The following is a 27,197-nucleotide window of genomic DNA, read 5'->3' as shown; positions in this document are numbered from 1 at the left end:
TTTCTCTTCAATTGCTATGAGTAAACCTTCAGAAAGATCCCTGCTGCTCCTGCCAATACAATACAATACAATACAATACAATACAATACAATACAATAGCTAGCTATTTCCCCCCACTTTGAAAGGTGATGCTATACGCCACTCCATTTGCTTATATGAAACAGCCATTCTTAAACTAACTCCTTGATATTTCCACTGTGCAGTCTCAAAGGCATCTCAACTCTAACAAATCAAAAGCATTGTTTTTGATTCCTCCACTCCTTTATCTGTTTCTTTCACAGAATTTCCCATTTCAATAAATGGAACAAACACAATGATGATAGTAATAGGTAACACAGTATGTATCTTGTGCACTCCTCAAAGAAGCCCTTATTCCCATTTTACGGTTTAGGGAACTGAGACCAAAGAGAAAGAGAAAAGAAACTTGCCCAAGCTGACGTAACTACTAAGTTGTAGTGCTGGGATTTGAACCCCAGCAGTCTGGATCTGGAGTCTGAGCTCTCAGTCACTGCACTTTGCTGCCTCTCAACTGTCTACCCTGATGCAAAAAGGCTCAAGCCCGTCTTTATTCTTTCCTTTCACTTCCAGTCTTCTTGCTCCCCAGTCACATTTTCTCTATCAGTAAATCAGATTGACCTCTGACATATATTTCTCTCCATCTCCATGCTACAGTCTTAGGCTAAACCATAATTACTTCTCATTTGCATGAATGCACAGCCTTCCACCCAGACTCCCTGATATTGCTTTTACTCCTACTCCAGTCCATTCTTGAAGGAGCAACCAGAATGACCTTTTAAAAAACAGATTAGATTACTCTCTTAGAATTCTCCCCAGGCTTCCCATTGCTCTCCTTATAAATCCAAACTCCTCAGAGACTCTTCAGGAAACACTGGTCAATTTAATTTCTTATTGCTGCTGTAACAAATGACCACAAGCTTAGTGTTTTAAAGCAATACAAATTTATTATTTCACAGTTCTGGAGGTCAGAAGTCCTAAAATCAAGGTGTCACCAGGTCATGTTCCTTCTGAAGGCTCCAGGGGAGAATTCATTTCCTTACCTGTTCTAGCTTCTAGAGCCCACCTGTATTTCTTGTCTTGTGGCCCCTTCCTCCATCATCAAATCACATCACTGCAACCTCTGTTTTCATCCTCACATCTGCTTTTGTGACTTTGACCCTCTTGCTTCCTCTTATAAGGATCCTTGTGATTACATTAGGCCTGCCCACATAATCCAGGATAATTTCCCCATTTCAAAATTCTTTTTTTTTTTTTTTTTGACACAGAGTCTCGCTTTGCTGCCCAGGCTGGAGTGCAGTGGTGCGATCTTGCCTCACTACTGCCTCTGCCTCCCTGCCTCCAGGTTTCAAGGGATTCTTGTGCCTCAGCCTCCTGAGTAGCTGGAATTACAGGTGTGTGCCATCACACTCAGCTAATTTTTGTATTTTTTAATAGAGACAGGGTTTTACCACGGTGGCCAAGTCATACTCCTGGCCTAAAGGGATCCACCTGCCTCAGTCTCCCAAAATGCTGGGATTACAGGTATGAGCCACTACGCCTGGCCTCAAAATTCTTAATCGCATTTTCAAAGTCCCTTTTGCCATGTAAGGGAACATACAGATTCCAGGGATTAGGACATGAAACTCTTTGGGGAGCTATTCTTCTGTCACCACAACTGGCCTTCATGTTTTTTGAACTTGTAAAACTGATTTCCAAGAAACGTAGGGTCTTGTCTTGATCTCCTTCCTCCCAGATGTAATCATGGCTAGCTCCTTTCTGTTATTCATATCTTAACTTAAAGATCATCTACTCAGGGATGCCATTCTGACCACTCTGTCAAAAGTATACCACCCTTCTCCACTACTCACATTCTATTATGCCTATTTTATATTTTTGCGGCACTTAGCATTGTCTGAAAAGTAACTCTAGGGAAATGTGCCAATCTTGTTACTCCAATATCTAGTGCCTGCACACAATAGTCCTGGCTCTCAGTAAACATTTTGTATTGAATAAATAAATGAAATAAACATAGCCTGTTCAAGTTAGGACCATGTGAAAAATGGATCTATACACTGACACTGGAATGCCACCAGGCCACCTTCTGCTTGCCAGGAAAAAATTTTCATGAGTGAACAGGAAGGTGAGAGGAAAATCAGGAGAATGCTGATATTTATATCTCAATAATAGAGACTGTCCCAAGAACAGATTGGTCAACTGTCAGATGCTGTTGAAAGGCCAAGTAAGAGCTTTAAAAATTAGTACTTTGTGATGGTCGAAAGTTTACTATTGTTCAAATTATCAGTTAAATGAGCAGCAGGTGACTGTTAATGAAATTAAAATGTAAGTCCTGTGTTAGACAAAAAAAAGGAATTAAAGTGTAGGTACATTACAGAGGTTCCTAAATTAGAAAACATTTTTTTTTTTAATTTTTTTGAGACCAAGCCTCGCTCTGTCACCCAGGCTGGAGTGCGGTGTCGCGATCTTGGCTCACTGCAACCTCTGTCTCCCGGGTTCAAGCACTTCTCCTGTCTCAGCCTCCCGAGTAGCTGGGACCACAGGCGCCTGCCACCATGCCTGGCTAATTTTTGTATTTTTAGTAAAGGCGAGGTTTCACCATATTGGTCAGGCTGGTCTCGAACTCCTGACCTCAGGTGATCACCTGCCTCAGCCTCCCAAAGTGTTGAGATTACAGGCATGAGGCACCGCGCCCGCCAGAAAACATATTTTACATAACCACTTAGACATATACTTAGTGACAGATTATAAATCATTTTAAGTAAATTTTGTTCTTATCACATACATGAAAATAAATATATCCAAAGTGTAAAGCATTCAAGCAATATATAATAGAGTGAGATAAGAATTTCCACACAGCCCACACTTTCATTTATAGAGGTAACTGTTGTAATCCTATCATTTATTCAATGTATTTAAATCCATATGCATGTGTATGTGCATTTGTATTCATTTTTAGCATGAATGGGATCGTTTTTCTGATATTTCTAATCTCCCTAATTCCTAATAGCCTGCCATAACCGTCTGTTCTTTTATGGTTACAATCCTGGACATACTTTGGGAGATATCAATTATACTTATTCTAATGTCATCTGTTTGCTATTTAACAATTTTCTAGGGTGTTAAGGATTTTCTGTGTGAATTCATAGCCACTTTTTGGGGGGACTTGGGGGGAGGTGTTTCTTCACACACCTAGTAATCTTTGGTTGTGCTGAATCCTCAGACTTAGGATCCTCTGTTTGCTTGTCTGCTTTGCTGTTTATTTCTGCCCTAGATTGTTTTTAGAGGTGTGATGAAGGGGCAGGTTATGCTACCTGGTGGGGGCACTGGAGGTTTGTCTTTGGCTGTGGGTACCCTGGGCTCTCCTGGGATTCAGTAGCTGCCAGGCTGTTTGACTCTAGTCCACATACTCATTGTGTTAGTCTGAGTATAGATGCTTCTGCAAATGCTGCTTCACACAGGGCTGATTGATTGTAGGGTATTGATGAGGGGCCAGCTGGCTTAAATGGTCCATATGCAATTCCTTAGAGTGGGTTTCACTGGACCACCTGAATCAGTATCATGTGGGGAGTGCATTAAAAATGTGATTGCTTGAAGCCACCCCAGACATAAATATAGAACCAGATTATCTGTGGAAAAGGAACCCAGAAATCTGGTCCTGAGGCTGAGTCTGTGGGAGAGGCCACACTCTAATATAGAATTTTAGCAAGCTACCCATGATTCTTATGTATATTGGAGTGTGACAACCACTATTTCAATGATTCACCGTGTCTCACTCCCTTCTCTGTGTTTTAATTAATTCCGAGGAAGGTCCTGTCTATCCCATGCCCACAGCATCACCACTCAATTGCTCTTCACCTGGGTTATTCCTCACTAGAGTTGACCCTTTCTACTATCCTTTCTATGTATTACCTTTCAGGAATTCCTAGAAATTTCTCACCATAAATGACAGTCTTTCTTTTAAGGCTTATTTATCTATCTTTATCCTGGAAGTTACTGTATAATTGCAGAAATGCTGATGATGTTTTATCAGTTTATAAAACTGATGTTTCCTATACATACAAGATCTTCTTAAAAATTAAAAAATGGGCATAATGCCCATTTTTAGAAATGTGAATTAGGAAAGATAGAGCCACTTAAATGGCTTCAGGTGCTGGAGACCTTTCTCTATGCTACCTGTCTCTAGCTCTTCCATCTATCTATCTATCGATCTCTCTATCTATCTATCCATCCACACACACACATATATATTCATATATATATGAAAGTAATGAAAGTATATTTTATATCCATATATGTTTAAAAGCAATAGAACTAGATTTTATAGTCTTCATATTTTTCAGTATTTCAGGGAGGTCTTCCCTTAATTAATCTAGATATTATAGTACTTAAAAATAAAATTTGTAGAAAATTTCATCAAGCTCTCAGAGCATCATTAATGCTCTACCTCTTTAGCAAACACTACTGGTTACCTTCTGAACATTCACTACAGCTTATTTCCTGGCCATCAGAGTCCCAATTATTATTTGTTCTAAGGATAAGTCTTGCTTGGTCTAAGGTAATTGTAGCAGCCCTGTTCCCCTTGCCAGTGGTTCACTTAGGAGAGGATATGTAAAGGGTTCTAGACAAGGAAATATAAGGAGAATGCTGTTTGGTGGCATCTGATAATTCTTCTTTCTCACTTCTAAAAAGACACTAGAAAACCAGTCCCTTCCTGCCTGCAGGCACCATATCCAAATGAGGCCTCTAGGGTGGAGGAACTGCAGCCATCTTGCGATTATAGGGACCTGACTTAGCTTTGGGTTGAAGCCAGTGCTGAGGGCAGCAGGATGGAGACAGAAAGAACATCAAGATCCTTGCGGATATTGCTGAGACTCTTATTAACTAAAACTGACATTAACCTACCTCTTTTACTTGTATCCCAAAGCATTCTGATAAAATCTCTATTTTTAAATACATAACAACGTTCTTTTAAACCTTGGAAAATATTTTCTTAAAAATCTTGGGGAAAAAAATCTTGGAAAAAGAACCCCAAGCTCACCCATTTATAAATTGCTTCTTCCTCTTATTGTCAAAATTCACAAAACTTATATCCAAATATTTAAAAATCTTTAAACAACACAAAGAATTAACTTATAGGTGACAAACATTCCTATTCCCAGCCCCCACAAAGAATGAGGATTAAAAGAAGAAAAGAAAAGAAGAAAAGGAAAGAAAGAAGAGGATTAAAAGAAGAAACCTGATTTCTTAGCACATTCCAACTTCTGGAAGTCCAAAGACATTTGAGTGTGCACAGGAAATCTTGAGTTTACTAACAAATTGTATTAATATGTCAAATTTTTTGAATGAATTGTTTTGACTTCAAACTTATCATTACAAAAATGGTGAAGCCACAAATTTGACTCTAGCCTCACCTCCTGACCTCTGAGCAACCTGAGGCTTTAGCAGTCCCAGGCTTTGATCTTAAATGCCCACACTCCTCAACTTAATCCTAGCAGTAAAGGAGAGTAGATAGAGTACAGATGGAACAGCTAGGGACAGGTAGCAGAGAGAAAGGTCTCCAGCACTTGGAACCATTTAAGTGGCTCTATCTTTCCTAATTCACATTTCTAAAAATGGGCATCATGTCCATTTTTTAATTTTTAAGAAGGTCTTGTATGTATAGGAAACATCAGTTTTATAAACTGATAAAACATCATCAGCATTTCTGCAATTATACAGTAACTTCCTACAGATAATTAGTTTGATGGACTTTAGTGGTGTATTTCTCCCTGCATCTCCAATCTACCCTGACTCTCACCATTTCTCAGCACAAATTATGTTAAAATTATAATAAACAAAAAATACCACAAAGCATGTGTTAATATTAAATGGGCAGGCTCCATGCACAGTCATTCATTGCTTTACAACAGGGATACATTCCAAGAAATGTGTCATTACGCAATTTTGTCATTGTGCGAACATCCTTGAGTGTACACAAACCAAGATGGCATAACCTACTACACACGTAGGCTATATGATATAGCCTATTGTTCCTAGGCTACAAACCTACACAGAATGCTAATGTATTGAATAGTGTAGGTAATTGTAACACAATGGTAAGTATTTGCATATCTAAACATATCTGACCATAGAAAAGGTACAGTAAATATAGGGTATTATAATCTTATAGGACCATCATTGTATACATGGTCTGTCACTGACCAAAATGTCATTATGCAGAACATGAATATACAAAGAATTCTGTGCAAATTTATTCTGTAAAATATCAATTCATGTCACTACCAGTAAGTTTATTCCTTTTCTTCACTATGCTCATTTCTATGTTAAGCTTCTTTCCTAACTTTCCAAGACTCCACTTTATATGCCAAGTCTTGGTATGCCCACAAATTCCCTCTTAGCTTAGTTGTGTGCTAACACCACCTCCTTATGCCTAGACTGTGCCCTCTTCACTTCTTGAGCTCCAAGAAGCAATCATCACACAGTAGCTGGGACCTGACTAGACTGCTCTCCACAAGAGACATCCACATGGCCAAACCCCTCCTTGGCGTTATTAGAGGGACAGCAACAAAGATTTTTTTTTTCTAGCAACCATCACCTTGTTTCTTTTCATGATTTAAAAAAATCTCCCAAAAAGTTACTTCCTGGGCCTAGGGGGTCTTCTAAGGACCCCCGTCCACCAATTCCTTCAACCCCAGCCATCTACACAGACAGCTGAACTACTATACTTACTGTACTATTAACCACAGTGTTATAAAGTACGAATATTTTATTTTCCTTCCTTTTCAGAAACAAACTATTTTGTTACAAATAATCCAAGTATACATTAATTTGATAGGGTATTTTTGGAATTTGTTCCTTCTTGTGTTCAGTATTTTATTAAACACATTGATTTTAGGAGTAGTTCATGGTCAACGCTAAGCATTCTAAATATTTATGTTTTTATGAGGTTCATCCTTCTAAAATATAGGAACTGAAAATCACATATATCATAAAGTAAAAGAATCTACTTACTTTTCAAAGATTATATACATACTATTTTAGTATTATAATTATAGATATACTATGTTTATGCTATAATTTTTGAAATTTCTGAAATAAAAGTAATTTTTACTTATTTATTTATTCATTTTGAGACAGGGTCTCACTCTGTCACCCAGGCTGGAGTGTAGTGGCATGATCATGGTTCACTGTAGCCTCAACTTTCCAGGCTTAGGTGATCTTCCCAGCTCAGCCTCCCGAGTAGCTGGGACTACAGGTGTGTGCCAACACGCATGGATAATTTTTGTATTTTTTTGTGGAGACAAAGTTTCTCCGTGTTGCCCAGGCTTAAAATTAATTTTTAAAAGAAATAGTTTTCTTGATTTTACATCATTTTCTTATCATGTGTTTTCCAATATTTCTTTCTCACTTATATCAAGCATAAGTACTTCAGCATTTCAAAGCTACTCACCTCTCTCTTTGAAGCTAAAATTAGTAATTTTGAGATACAAGTTCAATATTGTTTCTTGTGGAGAGATAATAAAGAAACAAAGATAAGAAAAAAGTTCAAAGACTATTTCACATTAAGTTACTGCATTTGAACTATCAGGGAAAGCTTTAATGTATGGATAGGTAAGTTTCTTATTGAGAGAAAGAAATCCTCCATGTATTTTAAAATATTTACAAGTTCTTCAATATACAATCTAGGCCAGCAAAGTGGGCAAGAAAAGCAGCAGTAAACTATTACCCACACCAGTAAATCACTGCCAAAAGAATCACAGAGAACACACCAGGGTCTTTATAATTCTTGTCATTTCTTTCTAATTCTTGCCATTTTGTGACACATCTACAGAGCACTGTTATCTTACAAGTTGTTTAATATTCTCCATCTTACATAAGCATTTCTTTATAGTTGTCCATCTCTGTCACCGCCTTCTGAAGTTTTAATCCAAGTGCCTCTACTAGACATTGTAAATCTGAAATGACACAATGTATTTCATCTGATTAGTACATTTTAAGTGTCCAGATATTTTCATAGAGTAAACCATATTCTTTTAATGTTGCTAGTCAGCTCCTGAAGAATAAGGCAGCTGCTTATTCCACTTTGCCTGTATGTCCATATGCAACTTATCATTGACTACTCAGCCCTCCCTATCCTAACACCCCACAGACTTAATGGGTTTTGACAGGCCCAATTTGTTGGCCTCTTTCTGCCCCCACCACCATGCTGATTTTCAAACAGCTAATAGGCTAAATTTTACTAATGTTTTCGAAGGAAATGTATGTAGCTGACAAACATAAGAATTTCTGATCATGTGTCTTGTTTCTAAAACACTTGATTGCCTGAGCTCACTTTTGTGGTCTGGAACTGTGAAGCATGGCTGAGTCTTCCTGCTAGAACTAAAACAGACAAATCATGTTCCAGGCTCATAGTAAAGAACGTGTTAACTCTGGGAGCATCTAAAAGGCATTTTAGTGACTTTCAAAACCAAGAGAATAAAAGCAGGAAACTGGCTTCCATAGAGTCTTTAACTGGAGAATGTAAGCAGTATTTGAGGATGATTATTCAAGCAGCCCTGTCTAACAAGTGTGTGAATGCAGAACTGAAACCACAGCAGAAAGAACAAATGACTTGAATTATCTAAGTCCTTCCATTGTCCTGTGCATGGAAACTGTGATCTGAACCCCAGCCCCAGTGACAGCCCTTGCTGGTACGCTTTTTGAAAATAAGTTATAATGGAAAACAAACTGATAGACTGGTTGGTTTCTCCAGAAAAAAAATGTTCAAAACACTGGAGTTGTAAAATTTCTATGTTCCATCTGTTCAGGTGTTTCAGTGACATATTTTAATAGTAAACTTCAAAATCTTTATGCATCCATACAAATGCATAAAACTATATAAATCTGCATTCTTAACTTTATTTTACAAAGAGTTAGTTCCTTAAATCTGCATTCTTAACTTTATTTTACAAAGAGTTAGTTCCTTAAATTAGAAAATAAATTCACTCTAAACAAATGTTTTAATTAGCATTTACCAGACATTTGTATAAACCTTTGTTTATCCAGTGCTTTTACATACATTAATTTTTGTTTCTTAGTTTACATGTTTTCTTGTTCTTATTACATTAACTATATCTATCTCTAAGAATAGTTTGCTTAGCATCTCTAAAAAAAGTTCTCATTTTTTAGGTCACCCATGGTAAGGAGAGGGAGGATTAGAGAGTATCTGCTACTGACCATATGGAAGTTTTGGTTGATATAAATTCAGAGGATCAGACCAGCTGAATCAAAATTAAAATGTACATGTAAAAAGTGTGATAGATAATGGTGGGAGGATAGAGAAAGAGCCAGGTGAGTAGGGAGTCACCTTGAGGTGGGAGACAAAGACATTCAGACTAGCATGTGGCATTTCCTGTAGAAGGCAAGATGGTCAGAACAGAAGCTGTGGTTACAGTCCAGGCACTAAAAAGATTTGACTCCAGTATGTTTTCAGAAATGTCTTATTTATCAGACAGAGCAAACTTCCATATGCATCCATCCCATGTACATTTGTAGGGTTTATCTCCTGTGTGTGTTCTTCTGTATGATTTCAAGTGGAAACTTTTAGTGTACACTCTGTTGCATATGTCATAATCACATCTGTGTATCCTCTGCTTCCTTTGAGTTATCCACCGATTCCATCAGTAAAGCTCTCTTCCCAGGCTGCACTATGACCTAAGGGAGATTCTCTTGCAACAATGCTTGTGGGTGGGCACTGAGTTCATTAAGGGGGGTGACATTTCTTCAGGATAATAATCTGTCCTCTGTGGTTTGATCACAGGTTCAATTTTTTTTCCTATGGTATAGGCTTCTTATATGATTCAATTACAGGTACTTGCATGCTACTATTTGAATTTTCCATTTCCTCCAACAAGGAAACAATGAGAGGCTGCTGGAGGTAACTCATGTACATAAAGGGGACAGACCGTACCACCACCAGGCAGGATCCATAGGCTCTGTATTCTGTGCCAGGAGAAGGCAGCTGCCATCACTGGTGGCATGGAGAGTGGCACGCCAAAGGGCTGCATGCCCAGAGAAGGGAGTGAGTATTTTTCATCATGGGCTAGAAGGTATGCTCAGCCCTGGAGAGGCTCTCCAGTTGAAGGATGGGAACTTCAGAGAGGAAGAATTCCCAGCCAAACGGGTGAACTCCACTTGTTTACTGTGAGGTCCACTGGCTCCATCTGTATTCCGTGCAATAAGCCTTCCCGGGTCTGAAAAAAGTTATTAGGTAATGGTGTAGAGTAGATGACCCGTACTTGTTAGGTTTTATTGATTTCATATAATTTCGTGTATAGTCACAACTACCAAGAAAACTCTAAGGATTAGAATAATTAACTTATCAAAGGTCACTCAGCTAGTTGGATCCTATAATTCAAACTCAGGTCTGCCTGATCCTGAAGTTCTTATCTCTCTCACACTTGAAATATAAACTCTTGAAATATAAAAGCTGCAAGAGAATATGATATTGTCCATAAAAGTGTGGTAAGTGTGGCTACAAATCTGTTACAATATTCCCAGAATACTTAAAGAGGTATACTTAAGACAAATGAAAAGAATTACTTAACAATGAAATATGCAGTAAACTGGTAGAATTTCTAACTCCAAAAGGTGGTTTAGATTTTAGTTTTAGAAAGCTTAAATATATATTATAGTTAATAAAAATATTAATAAAATTATGGTGTTACTGTGACTGATTCTATGAGAAGATTTCATCAGAGAGAACAATCACACCTTACTATTAAATGGCCCCTGGTGCTTTTGTCAGGATATGATCCTAAACTAGATGAAGCATAGGTCTGAGCCCATATGATAAATTTTATGTTATTACTTCTAAATGCAGCTATAAATTAAAAGGAAGACTTATCTTAAAATGAACTTCAAAGAACTGGTACTTGATACGTAATTTTATGCAGTTAATTCTCAATTACCTGAGAATTACTAGAATAATAGTAAAAATCGCAGCTAATTCAAAGCTTTGCTGTTCTGAATGGAATATAAACATTCAGTTCATTATAGGTTCTGGTAGACTAGTCTGGTCCTTTTGTTTTTAGAAGCAGAGTGCCCAGTTCCTGTCCTTAATAAATAAAGAAACACCGTTAGGATAAGCTGCAGAGAGATTAAGCCACCTGCACAAAACAGCTCCTTCAGTTTCTGAGGCAAGGAGTTGTTAAATAAGTGTATTATTGTTCTGCCCAGTCCTTCTCTATAGTTAAAGAAATTCGACTTTAATTTTCTGTCACTCAGCATGACATTGGATTATGAGGCACAAGGCCCTAAATGCCTACAAAAATAAAGGAAGCATTGGCTTTAAACACCATGCAGATGTAAGGCAGAACCCATGGCAACAATCAAAAATTTACAACAGCAAATTCTACTATGATGTGACTGTGTTCTTTGCAGATATTAAATAAGAAGTAAATGATTTTAAATGAACAAGACAAAAAGAGTTCTTAACCTCTCTTCATATGAAGCCAGCTGTTTGCTGGATAGCATTACACAGGCATCAGATTTGGGATAATCAGTCATTTAAGAGAATCCTGCTATCCCTAAAGGTTTCTAGAAACTATAAATATAAAAGGTATTCATAATTAGCTATTTTATAGGCTGATATAAAACTTTATAGTCACTTGGATGGCATATTAAGTTAGTATAATGTTTGAGAAAACAGTAACTAAAACCTATAAAGTTATTTCAAGCTTAAAACTTACTGGATAAAGAAAACACAAAACATTTAAAAATCTGGTTCAAAGTGCTATGTGTAGGAAAATGATTCCAGGTTAAAGTAGCATAATGGAAGAACAAGCAGGCAGATGAACTGGTACCCAGAGATCAGGGAAATTTTTTTTTTTAATGTAAAATAGAAGGCTGTACTTTTTTGTTGTAGAGGTAAATGAAGACAAGGAAAAACAAGAACTCAACACTTGTCTGTGACAGGATAGTTTAAAGGTGTCATGCATGAGCTCTTTAGAGTGCCAGACTGCCTAATTTCAAATCCTGGCTCTGCTTCCTGTTAACTGTTAACTCCAGTTTCATTATCTGTAAAATAGTCACTATCATACAGGACTGTTCTGATAATTAAATTACTTAATGTATGTAAAGAAGGGGAATAGTTGCAGGCACACCGGGAGTAACACACACATGTTAGCTATTATCATGGGTGGTGGCATGAAGGCTACTCTTCCACTTCTGCCCTGAATCTCATCACTTCTCACCTTGAGGACATGCTGTTTTTGCACTTGGACCTGGTGTCACCAGTAGCTATCTTTGTATGGGGAGGAGTAACAATGGAAGTGTTAATTGTCTTTTTCTTCTTTAACAATCTATAGTGCAACTATGGCAAAATGTTAAAACTTGTTAACTATGGATGATGGGTACACACACATGTTGTATTATTCTATTTTTCTGTTAGAAAAATTTATAGGTATATTAATTAGAGGGGGGCGTTGCTGGCATGGGTCAAGGATGATAGCATGTTTTGTACTACACAGTCTAATCAACTCTGTTCTATGTGCCCAAGGTACAAAAGAAAACAAACAAAAAAGGGCAAGAAAGCTTTTTGGAGTGTAGTGGGGAGGAGATAACGTTTGAAACAGCAATTAAAGACAACCCATTTGATTCCATGAATAGGGAGCAGAAAAACTGAATTGCAGCTGGAGGTGGATATGGTAACAAGGAGGGTTGTCAGTTTTGTTTTGTTTTTAATATGGGTGAAACCGAGATGTTCATTTTCATTTGGGAATGATCCATTCTAGAGAGCATTTATGCTTGTGAATTTAATGTATACCTTCTAACCTGCATCTTACATGTGAAAAATTATCCATTTTGAAGGTGTTTTAAAAATTACACAAATCAAGTTAAACTACAAGTCTCATTTTGACTCTTATTCCTTTTAGTCAACATTATGTTTTTTGAGACCCATCCATGTAGCTACACGTAGATATGATTCACTCTGCTCTGACTGATATATAATATTTCATCATGTGCACATACCACATTTTACTTATCCAGTACCATAGTGATAGAACCTAGGTTACCTGAAACCTTGTCACCATAAATAATCCTGCAATGACAGTTTTTTACCCATCTTGTTGTGTACTTATAGGACAGTTTGTCTGCAGTATGTCTCCAGGGCAGTATTAGGTATTAAGTGTGAGATCATAGGAATACACATAAATACTGCCAAATGGTTCCCAAAATGGAGGTGCTAGCTTACATTCCTACTTCACTGAATAAAGGCTCCTGCTTTGTAACATTCAAGAGAAGCAGCTAATATTCATTAGAAACAGCTATTTTTCTAATTTTTGCCAATATGAAGAATACAAAGTAGTGTCTTTGGTTTAACTTGGAGTTCTCTGCTTCCTATTGGAGCTGAGCACCTCACCTTATACTTCTTGGCCATTCATGACTCGCCTTTTATGATTTGCCTTTTCCTCAGTCTCTTTTCTATCCATTCCAATTGAGCTTTCTTTTTCACTCCTCCACAGAAACAGCTCTTTTCAAGGTGATGAATGATGGTCTATATTGGCAATTTCAAAATTTAATTCTCTGTTCTTATCAAATTCAAACATTATGCAGCATGTGACCCAGTTATTTTCTCTCTCTTGGCAACATTCTGGCTATCTTCTCAGGTTCTTAATCTTAGATTCACTCTAAATGCTGGGAAGCACAAGGAGCTCAGTCCCTAGCCCTTTTCTCTAGCTGCATTATCTCCCAAGATAATTTCATCTAGTTTCATAGCTTCGAATACCATCTATATATGGGCGTCTTCCATCATCATCATCATCATAGCTAATAAATTTGGAATACTTACTATGTACCAGGTACTGTATCCTAAGTGCTTTACACTCATTGAATCATTTCAATTTAAACTTACTAGAATGTAAGTTTCATGAGAACAGGAACCTTATCTGTTATAGTCATAGTGCTTGAGACATGGAAGTTGATTAAAAAATGATCATTGAAAGAATGAATAAAACTTCGCAGACTTTAGAAATAAGAGTACCAGCAAATATGTTTAGAATTAAGTGCCTAAGATTAAAATACAGTACATGAAACAAAAAATAGTTCTGCAGTTTTCATTGATATTATCTGGTATGTGTCTTGGCATTAAAACGTAACTTTCTTATTTGTTATTTTATTTCAATAGACACTTATTAAACACCTACTCTATTTGTAGCTAGGTTTCATACCAGTTAGATTCAGTGTACAAATATCATTAAGATATATTTATTTGTCCTTATATAAATAACAAGTGCCTCATTTGGCCTTGGTGAATGATAAATTAATCTTTTAAATAACAAATTAATAACTCATTTAAACACCTGTCTTATTTTTTCACTATTTTAAATTATTTTATTTTTCACTATTTTAAATTATTTAACTGTTTAAATTATTTAAATTAAGTTTATTTAAATTATTTTATTATTAAAATATAATATTATTTTATCTGCTTAGATTCAGTGTACAAATATCATTAAGATATATTTGTCCTTATATAAATTACAATCAAGTGTCTCATTTGGCCTTGGTGAATGATAAATTAATCTTTCAAATAACAAATTAATAACTCATTTAAACTAAAATCTGTTTTATTTTTTCCACTTTTTTTTATTATACTTTAAGTTTTAGGGTACATGTGCACAACATGCAGGTTAGTTACATGTGTATACATGTGCCATGTTGGTGTGCTGCACCCATTAACTCGTCATTTAACATTAGGTATATCTGCTAATGCTATCCCTTCACCCTCCTCCCACCCCACAACAGGCCCCTGTGTGTGATGTTCCCCTTCCTGTGTCCGTGTGTTCTCATTGTTCAATTCCCACCTATGAGTGAGAACATGCGGTGTTTGGTTTTTTGTCCTTGTGATAGTTCGCTGAGAATGATGGTTTCCAGCTTCATCCATGTCCCTACAAAGGACATGAACTCATCCTTTTTTATGGATGCATAGTATTCCATGGTGTATATGTGCCATATTTTCTTAATCCAGTCTATTATTGTTGGACATTTGGGTTGGTTCCAAGTCTTTGCTATTGTGAATAGTGCCGCAATAAACATACATGTCCATGTGTCTTTATAGCAGCATGATTTATAATCCTTTCAGTATATACCCAGTAATGGGATTGCTGTGTCAAATGGTATTTCTAGTTCTAGATCCCTGAGGAATTGCCACACTGACTTCCACAATGGTTGAACTAGTTTACAGTCCCACCAACAGTGTAAAAGTGTTCCTATTTCTCCACATCCTCCCCAGCACCTGTTGTTTCCTGACTTTTTAATGATTGCCATTCTAACTGGTGTGAGATGGTATCTCATTGTGGTTTTGATTTGCGTTTCTCTGATGGCCAGTGATGATGAACATTTTTTCACGTGTCTTTTGGCTGCATAAATGTCTTCTTTTGAGAAGTGTCTGTTCATATCCTTCGCCCACTTTTTGATGGGGTTGTTTGTTTTTTTCTTGCAAATTTGTTTGAGTTCATTGTAGATTCTGGATATTAGCCTTTTGTCAGATGAGTAGATTGCAAAGATTTTCTCCCATTCTGTAGGTTGCCTGTTCACTCTGATGCTAGTTTCTTTTGCTGTGCAGAAGCTCTTTAGTTCAATTAGAACCAATTTGTCAGTTTTGCCTTTTGTTGCCATTGCTGTTGGTGTTTTAGACATGAAGTCCTTGCCCATGCCTATGTCCTGAATTGTATTGCCTATGTTTTCTTCTAGGGTTTTTATGGTTTCAGGTCCAACATTTAAGTCTTTAATCCATCTTGAATTAATTTTTGCATAAGGTGTAAGGAAGGGATCCAGTTTCAGCTCTCTACATACGGCTAGCCAGTTTTCCCAGCACCATTTATTAAATAGGGAATCCTTTCCCTATTGCTTGTTTTTCTCAGGTTTGTCAAAGATCAGATGGTTGTAGACATGCGGCATTATTTCTGAGGGCTCTGTTCTGTTCCATTAGTCTATATCTCTGTTTCAGTACCAGTACCATGCTGTTTTGGTTACTGTAGCCTTGTAGTATAGTTTGAAGTCAGGTAGCATGATGCCTCCAGCTTTGTTCTTTTGGCTTAGGATTGACTTGGCGATGCGGGCTCTTTTTTGATTCCATATGAACTTTAAAGTAGTTTTTTCCAATTCTGTGAAGAAAGTCATTGGTAGCTTGATGGGGATGACATTGAATCTATAAATTACCTTGGGCAGTATGGCCATTTTCACGATATTGATTCTTCCTACCCATGAGCATGGAATGTTCTTCCATTTGTATCCTCTTTTATTTCATTGAGCAGTGGTTTGTAGTTCTCCTTGAAGAGGTCCTTCACATCCCTTGTAAGTTGGATTCCTAGGTATTTTATTCTCTTTGAAGCAATTGTGAATGGGAGTTCACTTATGATTTGGCTCTCTTTGTCTGTTATTGGTGTATAAGAATGCTTGTGATTTTTGCACATTGATTTTGTATCCTGAGACTTTGCTGAACTTGCTTATCAGCTTAAGGAGATTTTGGGCTGAGACGATGGGGTTTTCTAGATACACAATCACATCATCTGCAAACAGGGACAATTTGACTTCCTCTTTTCCTGATTGAATACCCTTTATTTCCCTCTCCTGCCTGATTGCCCTGGCCAGAACTTCCAACATTATGTTGAATAGGAGTGGTGAGAGAGGGTATCCCTGTCTTGTGCCAGTTTTCAAAGGGAATGCTTCCAGTTTTTGCCCATTCAGCATGATATTGGCTGTGGGTTTGTAATAGATAGCTCTTATTATTTTGAGATATGTCCCATCAATACCTAATTTATTGAGAGTTTTTAGCATGAAGGTTGTTTAACTTTGTCAAAGGCCTTTGCTGCATCTATTGAGATAATCACACTGTTTTTGTCATTGGTTCTGTTTATATGCTGGATTACGTTTATTGATTTGCGTATGTTGAACCAGCCTTGCATCCCAGGGATGTAGCCCACTTGATCATGGTGGATAAGCTTTTTGATGTGCTGCTGGATTTGGTTTTCCAGTATTTTATTGAGGATTTTTGCATCGATGTTCATCAGGGATATTGGTCTAAAATTCTCTTTTTTCATTGGGTCTCTGCCAGGCTTTGGTATCAGGATGATGCTGGCCTCATAAAATGAGTTAGGGAGGATTCCCTCTTTTGCTGTTGATGGGAATATTTTCAGAAGGAATGGTAACAGCTCCTCCTTGTACCTCTGGTAGAATTCGGCTGTGAATCCATCTGGTCCTGGACTTTTTTCGGTTGGTAAGCTAATAATTATTGCCTCAATTTCATAGCCTGTTATTGGTCTATTCAGAGATTCAACTTCTTCCTGGTTTAGTCTTGGGAGGGTGTATGTGTTGAGGAATTTATCCATTTCTTCTAGATTTTCTAGTTTATTTGCGTAGAGGTGTTTATAGTATTCTCTGATGGTAGTTTGTATTTCTGTGGGATCGGTGGTGATATCTCCTTTACCATTTTTTATTGCGTCTATTTGATTCTTCTGTCTTTTCTTCTTTATTAGTCTTGCTAGTGGTCTATCAATTTTGTTGATCTTTTCAGAAAACCAGCTCCTGGATTCATTGATTTTTTGAAGGGTTTTTTGTGTCTCTATTTCCTTCAGTTCTGCTCTGATCTATTTCTTGCCTTCTGCTAGCTTTTGAATGTGTCTGCTGTTGCTTCTCTAGTTCTTTTAATTGTGATGTTAGGGTGCCAATTTTAGATCTTTCTTGCTTTCTCTTGTGGGCATTTAGTGCTATAAATTTCCCTCTACACACTGCTTTAAATGTGTCCCAGAGATTCTGGTATGTTGTGTCTTTGTTCTCATTGGTTTCAAAGAACATCTTTATTTCTGCCTTCATTTCATTATGTACCCAGTGGTCATTCAGGAGTAGGTTGTTCAGTTTCCATGTAGTTGAGCAGTTTTGAGTGAGTTTCTTAATCCTGAGTTCTAGTTTGATTGCACTGTGGTCTGAGAGGCAGTTTGTTATAATTTCTGTTCTTTTACATTTGCTGAGGAGTGCTTTAATTCCAACTATGTGGTCAATTTTGGAATAAGTGCGGTGTAGTGCTGACTGAGAAGAATGTATATTCTGTTGATTTGGGGTGGTGAGTTCTGTAGATGTCTATTAGGTGCACTTGGTGCAGAGCTGAGTTCAATTCCTGGATATCCTTGTTAACTTTGTCTCATTGATCTGTCTAATGTTGACAGTGGGGTGTTAAAGTCTCCCATTATTATTGTGGGGGAGTCTAAGTCTCCTTTTAGATCTCTAAGGACTTGCTTTATGAATCTGGGTGCTCTGGTATTGGGTGCATATGTATTTAGGATAGTTAGTTCTTCTTGTTGAATTGATCTCTTTACCATTATGTAATGGCCTTCTTTGTCTCTTTTGATCTTTGTTGGTTTAAAGTTTGTTTTATCAGAGACTAGGATTGCAACCCCTGCCTTTTTTTGTTTTCCATTTGCTTGGTAGATCTTCCTCCATCCCTTTATTTTGAGCCTATGTGTGTCTCTGCACGTGAGATGGGTTTCCTGAATACAGCACACTGATGGGTCTTGACTCTTTATTCAATTTGCCAGTCTGTGTCTTTTAATTGGAGCATTTAGCCCATTTACATTTAAACTTAATATTGTTTTGTGTGAAACTGATCCTGTCATTATGATGTTAGCTGGTTATTTTGCTCATTAGTTGATGCAGTTTCTTCCTAGCCTCGATGATCTTTACAATTTGGCATGTTTTTGCAGTGGCTGGTACCGGTTGTTCCTTTCCATGTTTAGTGCTTCCTTCAGGAGCTCTTTTACGGCAGGCTTGGTGTTGACAAAATCTCTCAGCATTTGCTTGTCTGTAAAAGATTTTATTTCTCCTTCACTTATGAAGCTTAGTGTGGCTGGATATGAAATTCTGGGTTGAAAATTCTTTTCTTTAAGAATGTCGAATATTGGCCCTGACTCTCTTCTGGCTTGTAGAGTTTCTGCCGAGAGATCAGCTGTTAGTCTGATGGGCTTCCCTTTGAGGGTAACCCGACCTTTCTCTCTGGCTGCCCTTAACATTTTTTCCTTCATTTCAACTTTGGTGAATCTGACAATTATGTGTCTTGGAGTTGCTCTTCAACTCCATAATTGTCTTCAATAATAAAGTAAGTTAATAAATAAAAGAGAAGTTTAGATCTAAAAATATTTAGGACATTTTCCAGTAGTGTTACATAACTACATAAATATCAACTTCTTTTAATGAATCAGTGTATTTCATAGTCAGAGATCATGCTTACAGAGAGTCCTGTATGCAGGGCTAATTCTGTGCAAAACTGAAGGAGATGGAGTGTATATTCAGCCACCGAGTACTGACTCTTCTTTCTGCACACTTTTTCTCTGTGCTAGGATGGCAGTAAAAGAGGCAAAAGACAAGGAGTTTTCTCCTTGTCTTCTAAAGAGTCTTTTCATGCTACGAAACTACTCTGAACTAATTGCACTTTAAGAATTAATTCTACCACACAATTACATAATATAAAAGTAAAAAGCAACAAAACAACACAAACATGTTTTACAGTTTTAAGACTAAAGGAATTCTAAGGCAATCCTCAGAGATATATAAAAATTTAATTATGAGGATGTTTATCATAATATTTTAATAAAAAAGAGTGAGAACAACTATCTAATAATAGGGTAAGATCAAATAAATTATGATTAATCCAAACAACAGAATACTATGAATATTTTTGACATGGAAGGATTTCATAATAAAGAAAATAGGAGGGGGGAAGGTTAGGAGTAATAAAACTCTTTTATCCTAATTTTATACAAATATATATTCAAACAATAAAGTCTAGAAGGATCCACATCAAATGTTTATAATTCTATCTGAAAGTTGGAATTTCCTAATCAATAGTGAACATGACTTATTTTGGTAAGGGAAAACAAAAAACCATCATATTAAAGTAGCCTAATACTAAACTATATAACATACTCATACCCACCTTATAACTCATCTTGTAAGCCATGGATGGTTCTTGTAAGCCATCATCAGGTATCCACTTTCCTCTAGACCTCTTCTGCCTTCCCCACATAAAAGCTTATGTTTACTATCAACCAGGCTGGAAGTGGCCTGATACAGTAGCTCACTCTGAAGCATACATTAATGATAACAATGTATATGCTTTGGTGCTCCTAGGCAGTGGAAATCTGGTAGTAAAGTTCTGGAATCAGGTTCCGGTTCTGCTGATTAGTAGCTGTGCAGTCCTGGGCAAATGACTGAATTCCTCTAGGCCTTAGTAATTTAATTTGTAAACTGGAGATAATAAAAGTGCTTAACCCAGGAGGGTGATAGTAAGGGGGTACCTATGGCTGACATATGGCAAGTGGTATGTGAATGTCAGCTGCTATTTAGATTATAGTAGGAAATCTAGCTGAACTCACAGGAATGACTTTTTTAAAGATGTTAAGATAGTACCAGTGATTAGCTAGTAGGAGAGAGATGTTAGAGATGCTGCCAAGAGGTAAGAGACATTGGGCAAGAGGGTGGGAGTATGGGGAAAGATCATTAATTCCTCATTTAGACAGTGTCACTATTATTCATATGCTGTCAGCCCATAAATGTGGATGAGCTGTAAATGTCTATGAGCAGCCGGTATATCTGTGCCTGGGTGAGTCCATGTGTAAAAGTGTCTGTGTGTGTAGGGAGGAGTGTGCCCATGTAGGTGTTAGGGAAGGAACAGATTAAAGCTCCTTTCTATTCACTGCTTAGCTGAGGTTTCCCTGAGGATGAATCATGCTTAGTATAGAAGCCGTGTATGAGAGAGAAGACAGAACATCTATCATAGTTGTGCCTGATCAAGCCTAGTGCTCATCTTAGGTGCCTAATAAATATTGCTGAATGACTAAATAAATTGGAAACTGGTATCTGAATGAGCAGGAGGAGACAACATTGGGATGGGATGATGTAGACACCTCAGGCTACAAGTATATATAATGGGAGAAAGAATGCAAGGGCAAACTATCTGAGAGGGGTGAACTTAGGAAATCAGGCAAAGGTCAGAAGCCATAGAATTTAAAAAATGAAGTCTAAAATTTATTCCCAAGGTCCTATGGTACAGTTAAAGAAAAGGCAAAGAAAGTGGTAGGGCTAAAATCTAGCCTTAGAATAAGAAAATGATGTTGGAGGTAAAGAACAAGGAGAGAAGTTTGCAATGGCACAAATGAAAAATGACTAGAGAATGAACCAGAATTACAGCTATCTCAAAGGAGAGAAAGGAGTCTCAGATGAATGACATCCATTATAAGGAGTAGATGCCTATGATCATTATAGAAAATTCCTCTATGATTCAAACATTAATAAAATAGAGATGATACATAAAACAGTGGTAATCTTTAGATGGAAGCTCAATGTTGGGAGCAAATGAAAAGGCAAGAAAACAAAGAATCTTAGAGGACTCCAGTGATCAAAGATCACATGGCTTCCACAGGAGATCCTTTTATAAGACTCACATTTCAATGGTGATCAGGTTCTAAAAAAGATTTCTTAGAATTTTAGTTAGTACTGCCTGGCTTGCAATTTGTCTAGAGATCAGGCTAAACTTTTTGTCCATCTACTTTTGGACACAGAAGCAGCCCACAGTGGTCCATTATCAAGCTGGTCTCTTTTAAGGGCTGTTGGATTTAATACAACTAAAAATAATTACAAACTTCCTTGGTTTTGTGTTTGTAAAATCAGCACTTTCCCCTTTTATTTGAAGCCAAGGTCACATTATTCCAACTAAAGTCCAACAGTTCAAAAGGAATCATAAAGGCTGGTCAAGTCACCACAGTGAATGCTCTCTGAAAATCAGACCTTGCAGGTAAGGTCCTTGTGGATCTGTGTTCATAGATCTCTATCTGCCATACAGATGGATGACTCCTGAATTAAACATAGGCACTCCCTTCTTCAGTAACGTTTTCTAAGAGCAGGCAGACTACTGTTACAGCTAATCAGGGCTGACTAGAAAATAAACAAGTCGAGGTGAATAGACCTTTGGGCAAAGAGAAATTAAAATGTATAGTTTTCTTCTGAAATTGAAGTAGTATTTAAAGAAATTTGAATGCTTGTATACTAAATATAATCATTTGGTTTGCTATCACATCAGGAAAGTTACTTTGAAATACATTTGAATATATAGTTCTTTATATGATCCTACATTTTATCTTGCCTATTCTAATGTATTAAGGTAGGTAAGAAAAGCTACCATATTCCCAATTTACAGATGAAGTAACTGAGTCAAAGAAATTAATAACTTATTCAAAGGGCCTATAAAAGGTCTAAACAGTACCAGAAAGCAAAACTGTTTGGATCCCAGCTCAGTATTTTTTCCAACTGAACGACGTCACTCATTTTGTGACTTGAATCACAAGCTACTAAACAAGCTACTAATTAAGGAATGCAGTACTTACACATGCTACAACATGGATGAAACTCACAAACATTATCCTAAGTGAAAGATGCCACACACAAAAGACCGCATATTGTATGGTTCTATTTGTATAAAATGTCCAGGATAGGTAACTCTATAGAGATAGAAAGTAGGTTAAGGATTGTTGGAAAGGGGCAGGAGTGTAAGGGGAGCGGCTGTTGATGGTCACAAAGTTTCTTTTTGGTGTGAAAGAAATCTCCCAAAATTCGACTTTGCTGATGGTCACACAACTCTGCAAATGTCCTAAAAACCACTGAATTGTACACTTAAAGTGGGTGAATTTTGTAATTTGTGAATTTTGTCTCTATAAAGCTGTTTTAAAAAATTCAATTAGGATGTTAAAATGTTATATGCACAATCATTTTTTAAATTATTTGTGTTATTTACTATACTGAACAGCTTACTAAAATAAAAAAGTCAAAAGTTTTTTCACTTGGAATAAATTTGAAAGTTGGTAAAATAAATTTAAGGAAGGATATTAAAAATAAGCTGAATGCTGAAGTGACTTATTTGAACTCTGTCTTCCAATATTTGTGACTGCTGACAAAAAGTAAAGGACATTTTATTCTAGCAGGTGGAAGGAAAATCATTTAAGTAGACTGACTGTGGGTCACAATGACCTCTGAGAGGATTATATCAATTGAGATAAATTGTGCATTTTGGAAGTTATTAGTGTGAGCTAAACATAAAATTACAGAACTTAGGTAAATAAATCTTTAAAAGGAAACAAAAAATTTGGTCTTCAAATTTTTACTTTATATGTTGGCTTTTCTATGAAAAAATCAAATTTTGGCATTAAGAGTTACGTTGCTATTGATAGCCCATTATTTACTCCTAAACCACTATTAAACTATATGCACCAGAATTAACACATGTATTTAAATTTTTGAGCATCTCTATTTCAAGACAGAAATAAAGGGAAAAAATGTGGGGAAAACAAAGTTAAAAGTTTTTCATGTAGAAAAGTAATGATCATAAAAACTGTATGCTTGGGCCAGGCATGGGGGCTCACGCCTGTAATCCCAGCACTTTGAGAGGCCTAGAAGGGCAGATCACCTGAGGTCAGGAGTTTGAGACCAGCCTGGCCAACATGGTGAAACCCCGTCTCTACTAAAAATACAATAATTAGCCAGGCTTGGTGGCGTATGTCTGTAATCCCAGCTACTCCAGAGGCTGAGGCACGAGAATCACTTGAATCCGGGAGGTGGAGGTTGCAGTGAGCCGAGATTGCACCACTGCACTCCAGTCTGGGCAACAGAGTGAGACTCCATCTCAAAACAAAACCAACCAACCAAACAAACAAAAACCACATACTTGAATCAAAGCTGAAACCTTTCAATAGTGATTTACAAGGAAAAAAGTAATGAAATGTGAAAAATATGAGCATTTATTTAACTTTGGAAACAAGAAAATGGCATCAGAGTTAGAATCAGAATCATAGCATATCAGAGCCCAAAGGGCCTTTCAAGGTCTTAGTTCTATCCATTCATTGCCTAGGTGTGGACACATATTCATTAAGGATAAATGGCATGTCAGAGTCACCTGCCTAATGTGTGAGAGGGTCATCATGTTCTGATTCTTCGTTTAGCATGCTTTCAATTAATACCACATTGGTAGGGAACATGGGTGGGGGGATGAAAGGTGCAGCAGAGAGATATTTACATAGTTTGAAACAAAGAAAGATAAAGTTTATTCTAAAAGTGAATTCAAAAGTAAGAAATATGGGACTATAAAATATTAGAACAGTTTTTAAAATATAAGGAAGCACAATAGTGACATAATATTCAGCAGACGTTAAAAAATTCAGGTATGAAATATATATTTCATGTTAGTTAAAAAAAGGATAAAATGTTAACTCATTGATTAGGAGAGATAACCTAAGAAAGAATAAGGAATAACTAAAGGCATGGATAATAAAAGGCCACAGTATAGAAATTCAAGTGAAATGAATGAAGGGATTGCAATATTCAGGGGAAATGGACAGTATAGAGTCTGAATTCTCTGAATAAAAAAAGGCAGAGTGGTGGGATAGAAGGTGGGGCAGAGGATTAGGCCAGGAATACAGAAAGGAAGATGTTCAATTAGTACTACAAAAGCCTTATTGTGATACTTAGCACCTAAAGCTAGTTCTACAACTGCAGAGAAGCTGGTAAAATGGCTTACAGGAAGGAGTATATAAACAATGCAAATGCTTAGAATTGAACTTATGATTATTAATTAAAATAAGCCATTTAGAAAGTTCATAACAAAAAGTGAATTTAAGTGATTTCTAATATATTCTTTAAACAAACAATTATTTTCTTAAAAACAGGACAAAAGAAAGAAGAGATGAGTGGTGTATCAGTCTGCCCTTATTTGATGTGCCCAAAGAAAATCTAAAATACTATGTCCATTATATTAACCTGATGATTTATCTGGGGAAAAGATATTCACTGTAATGTATTGGTTTTTCCTTTTCTCAAAAGCTTAACATGATATCTGAAAAGACTTTAATAAGCTGGAAAAGCTATGAATGGTGCTTATCAAGATAACAAAATCTTACAGACGTAAGTCAGCTAATAACAAAAGTTAGGCATGCACTTAAAAGAAAGCAGATTAAGAAGATGGCTGAAGTTCATTAAAATGATGAAAGTAAATGTCATAAGATGGTAGAGAAAGTAAAGCCAAACGAAACGATTTGAATGGGAACATAATTGGAACTAGAAAAATTTACAGGGGACAAAAAAAATACCTTGTTGAGAATCACTAAAGTTCAAAGTACCCGTATATAAAACCAGTGTGAAGCTAGGAGGTGAGAAGTCTTGTGAAGACCCATGAAGAGTTGAAGGACACCTGCATACTAGAAGTCAAGGTGAAGAGAAGGCCCATTGGCTGGTGTGTGGAAGATGTCCAATAAATACTTGCTGAAAAAATGAAATCAGTTCCAGGACATGGTCAGCCCAAGGTCAATAGATGGGAACATCTATTGTGGTTAGAAGCTAGCGAATAGGTTAATAGACAGTAGGCAGAGATAAAATCAGGTTATAACAAGTAGGAAATAGGTGGTAGGAAGGGAGCAAAGGGGCAGGCTTGGGGCACTGGAGGTGGGAAAATCAGGAAAGTCCCTCATGGACCCTAGAGACAAGAAGAAAGTTATAATTACTTTGCAATAAAACACTGCAAAATCTGAGATGGAAACTTTGCTGCCTTTCCTGAACTTGTAGTTCTATAGTCTTTCTAAACCACTGTAAATACTTTTGCCAAATGAATTGGGAAGAAAAATATGTTGGTATAATCAGTTCACCAGAAAGATATTTGTGGATAAAGCAAGAAGTACACTTGTGAACATGTTTCTAAATGTTTTGACAATTTCTAAATGGGGACCCTGATATGAGAATGAGTAAGATTGTTGGTTGTTAAAACAAAACAAAACAAAACAAAAAAACCAACCTGGTACCCTTCACAGATAGGTACGTAGTAAAGTGGTATTTGTCATCGCTAGTTGAGAATAGGGCTAATAATCCTGTCCACTTCTGACTATTAATTTTAAATGATTTCAAGCAAGAGAAATGTAACAGCCTTTCAAAAATGTTTTCTCTGTTATCACAGTTTGGGTGTTATCCATGGTGTGAATCTATTCAACACCAGCAGCAAAAATGAAACCCTAATTTAGTCTTGAAATTATGTGGGGTCAGGCACGGTGGCTCATGCTTGAGGCCAGGAGTTTGAGGTTACAGTGACCTATGATCACGTATTCCAGGCTGGGTGACAGAACAAGACCCTGTCTGTAAAAGGAGAGACAGAGAAAGAAAGAAAGGAAATAAATAAATAAATAAAAATAGCTCTTTGCTCTGCAATTATACTGCCTTTTAGAAGAGTCTATATTCTATCTACAACTCCATAACTTATATATGAAGACTGAAAACATCCGAAAAGTACAGAGAACACTGACCTACACTGTACGTTTGCTTTGGATATAGACTGGACTTAATAAAGGTAAAATCTTAATGAGTATAAAAACTGTGGCTAATTATAGCACTGTATTGTTTTGAGGAGTTCGTTTTTTTTTTTCACTGTAGGAGGCAGAATGTGAGCTAAATCTTGAAAGATGTGTTGGGTGATTTTTTTCTTTTTTTGAAAAAAGTTTATTGCTAAAACACCATCAGAAAAAAATTTAAAAGAGAAAAAAAATTACCCCTTTCCATCACCTAAAATTTATTTTCATATTTCCATGGTCCTTTCTGGTTTCTGTTCACAAATACACCTATTGTGATGTAACTGTAATTATATTACACATATAATTTTGTGGATTCTTTTTACACTGTAACATAATCATAAGCATGTTTTTATGTTGATGCCCAGTGGTCATATTGTCATTTAAAAAGTCTGCGTAATGTCCTAAATGTTGGCGTGGGATAATGTATTACTCCTATCATTAGTGTTGGGCATAAATTAGTTCTAATTATTCACTATTATAAATGTGATCTTTCCACAAAAATAATTTTCCTCTTCTGATTGTTTTCTAAGTATAAATTATCAAAAAGGTGATAACTACAAACATTTCTGTGGGCTGAAAAAAATACAGTAATAATTTATGTCACCAAATGAAGGAAAACTTTATCATTAAAGTCTTTGTACTAATTTAAAAAGTAGCATTTTATTTAGTTAGTTATTAGTAATTGAACATTTTGTGTTTATTATGTGTTTTTCCTGTGTTAATGGTCTGTTTCTGTCTTTCACCCATTTGCTTGGGGTCTTGGAGTTCTCT

The 27,197-nt window shown here is 36.6% G+C and overlaps 1 protein-coding gene and 1 pseudogene across 6 annotated transcripts in view; both read right to left on the bottom strand.

Annotated features, from left to right (window-relative positions):
• The window catches only part of LEKR1 (leucine, glutamate and lysine rich 1), a 228,002-nt gene that overhangs the window by 64,145 nt on the left and 136,660 nt on the right, over positions 1–27,197 (bottom strand). For all 6 annotated transcript variants that reach the window (XM_054552893.2, XM_054552894.2, XM_054552891.2 and 3 more), the window contains one exon: positions 7,889–7,970. In XM_054552893.2, coding sequence (XP_054408868.2) covers positions 7,889–7,970 — 82 coding nt within the window. The remainder of the gene's footprint in view (positions 1–7,888; positions 7,971–27,197) is intronic.
• On the bottom strand, positions 9,385–13,435 carry LOC112132604 (Krueppel-like factor 3; annotated as a pseudogene).

This window comes from Pongo abelii, chromosome 2 (genome assembly GCF_028885655.2).
Source record: "Pongo abelii isolate AG06213 chromosome 2, NHGRI_mPonAbe1-v2.0_pri, whole genome shotgun sequence".
Lineage (NCBI taxonomy): Eukaryota > Metazoa > Chordata > Mammalia > Primates > Hominidae > Pongo > Pongo abelii.
The sequence above is the reverse complement of the archived record's forward strand: the minus strand, read 5'-3'. Positions and strand labels throughout refer to the sequence as shown.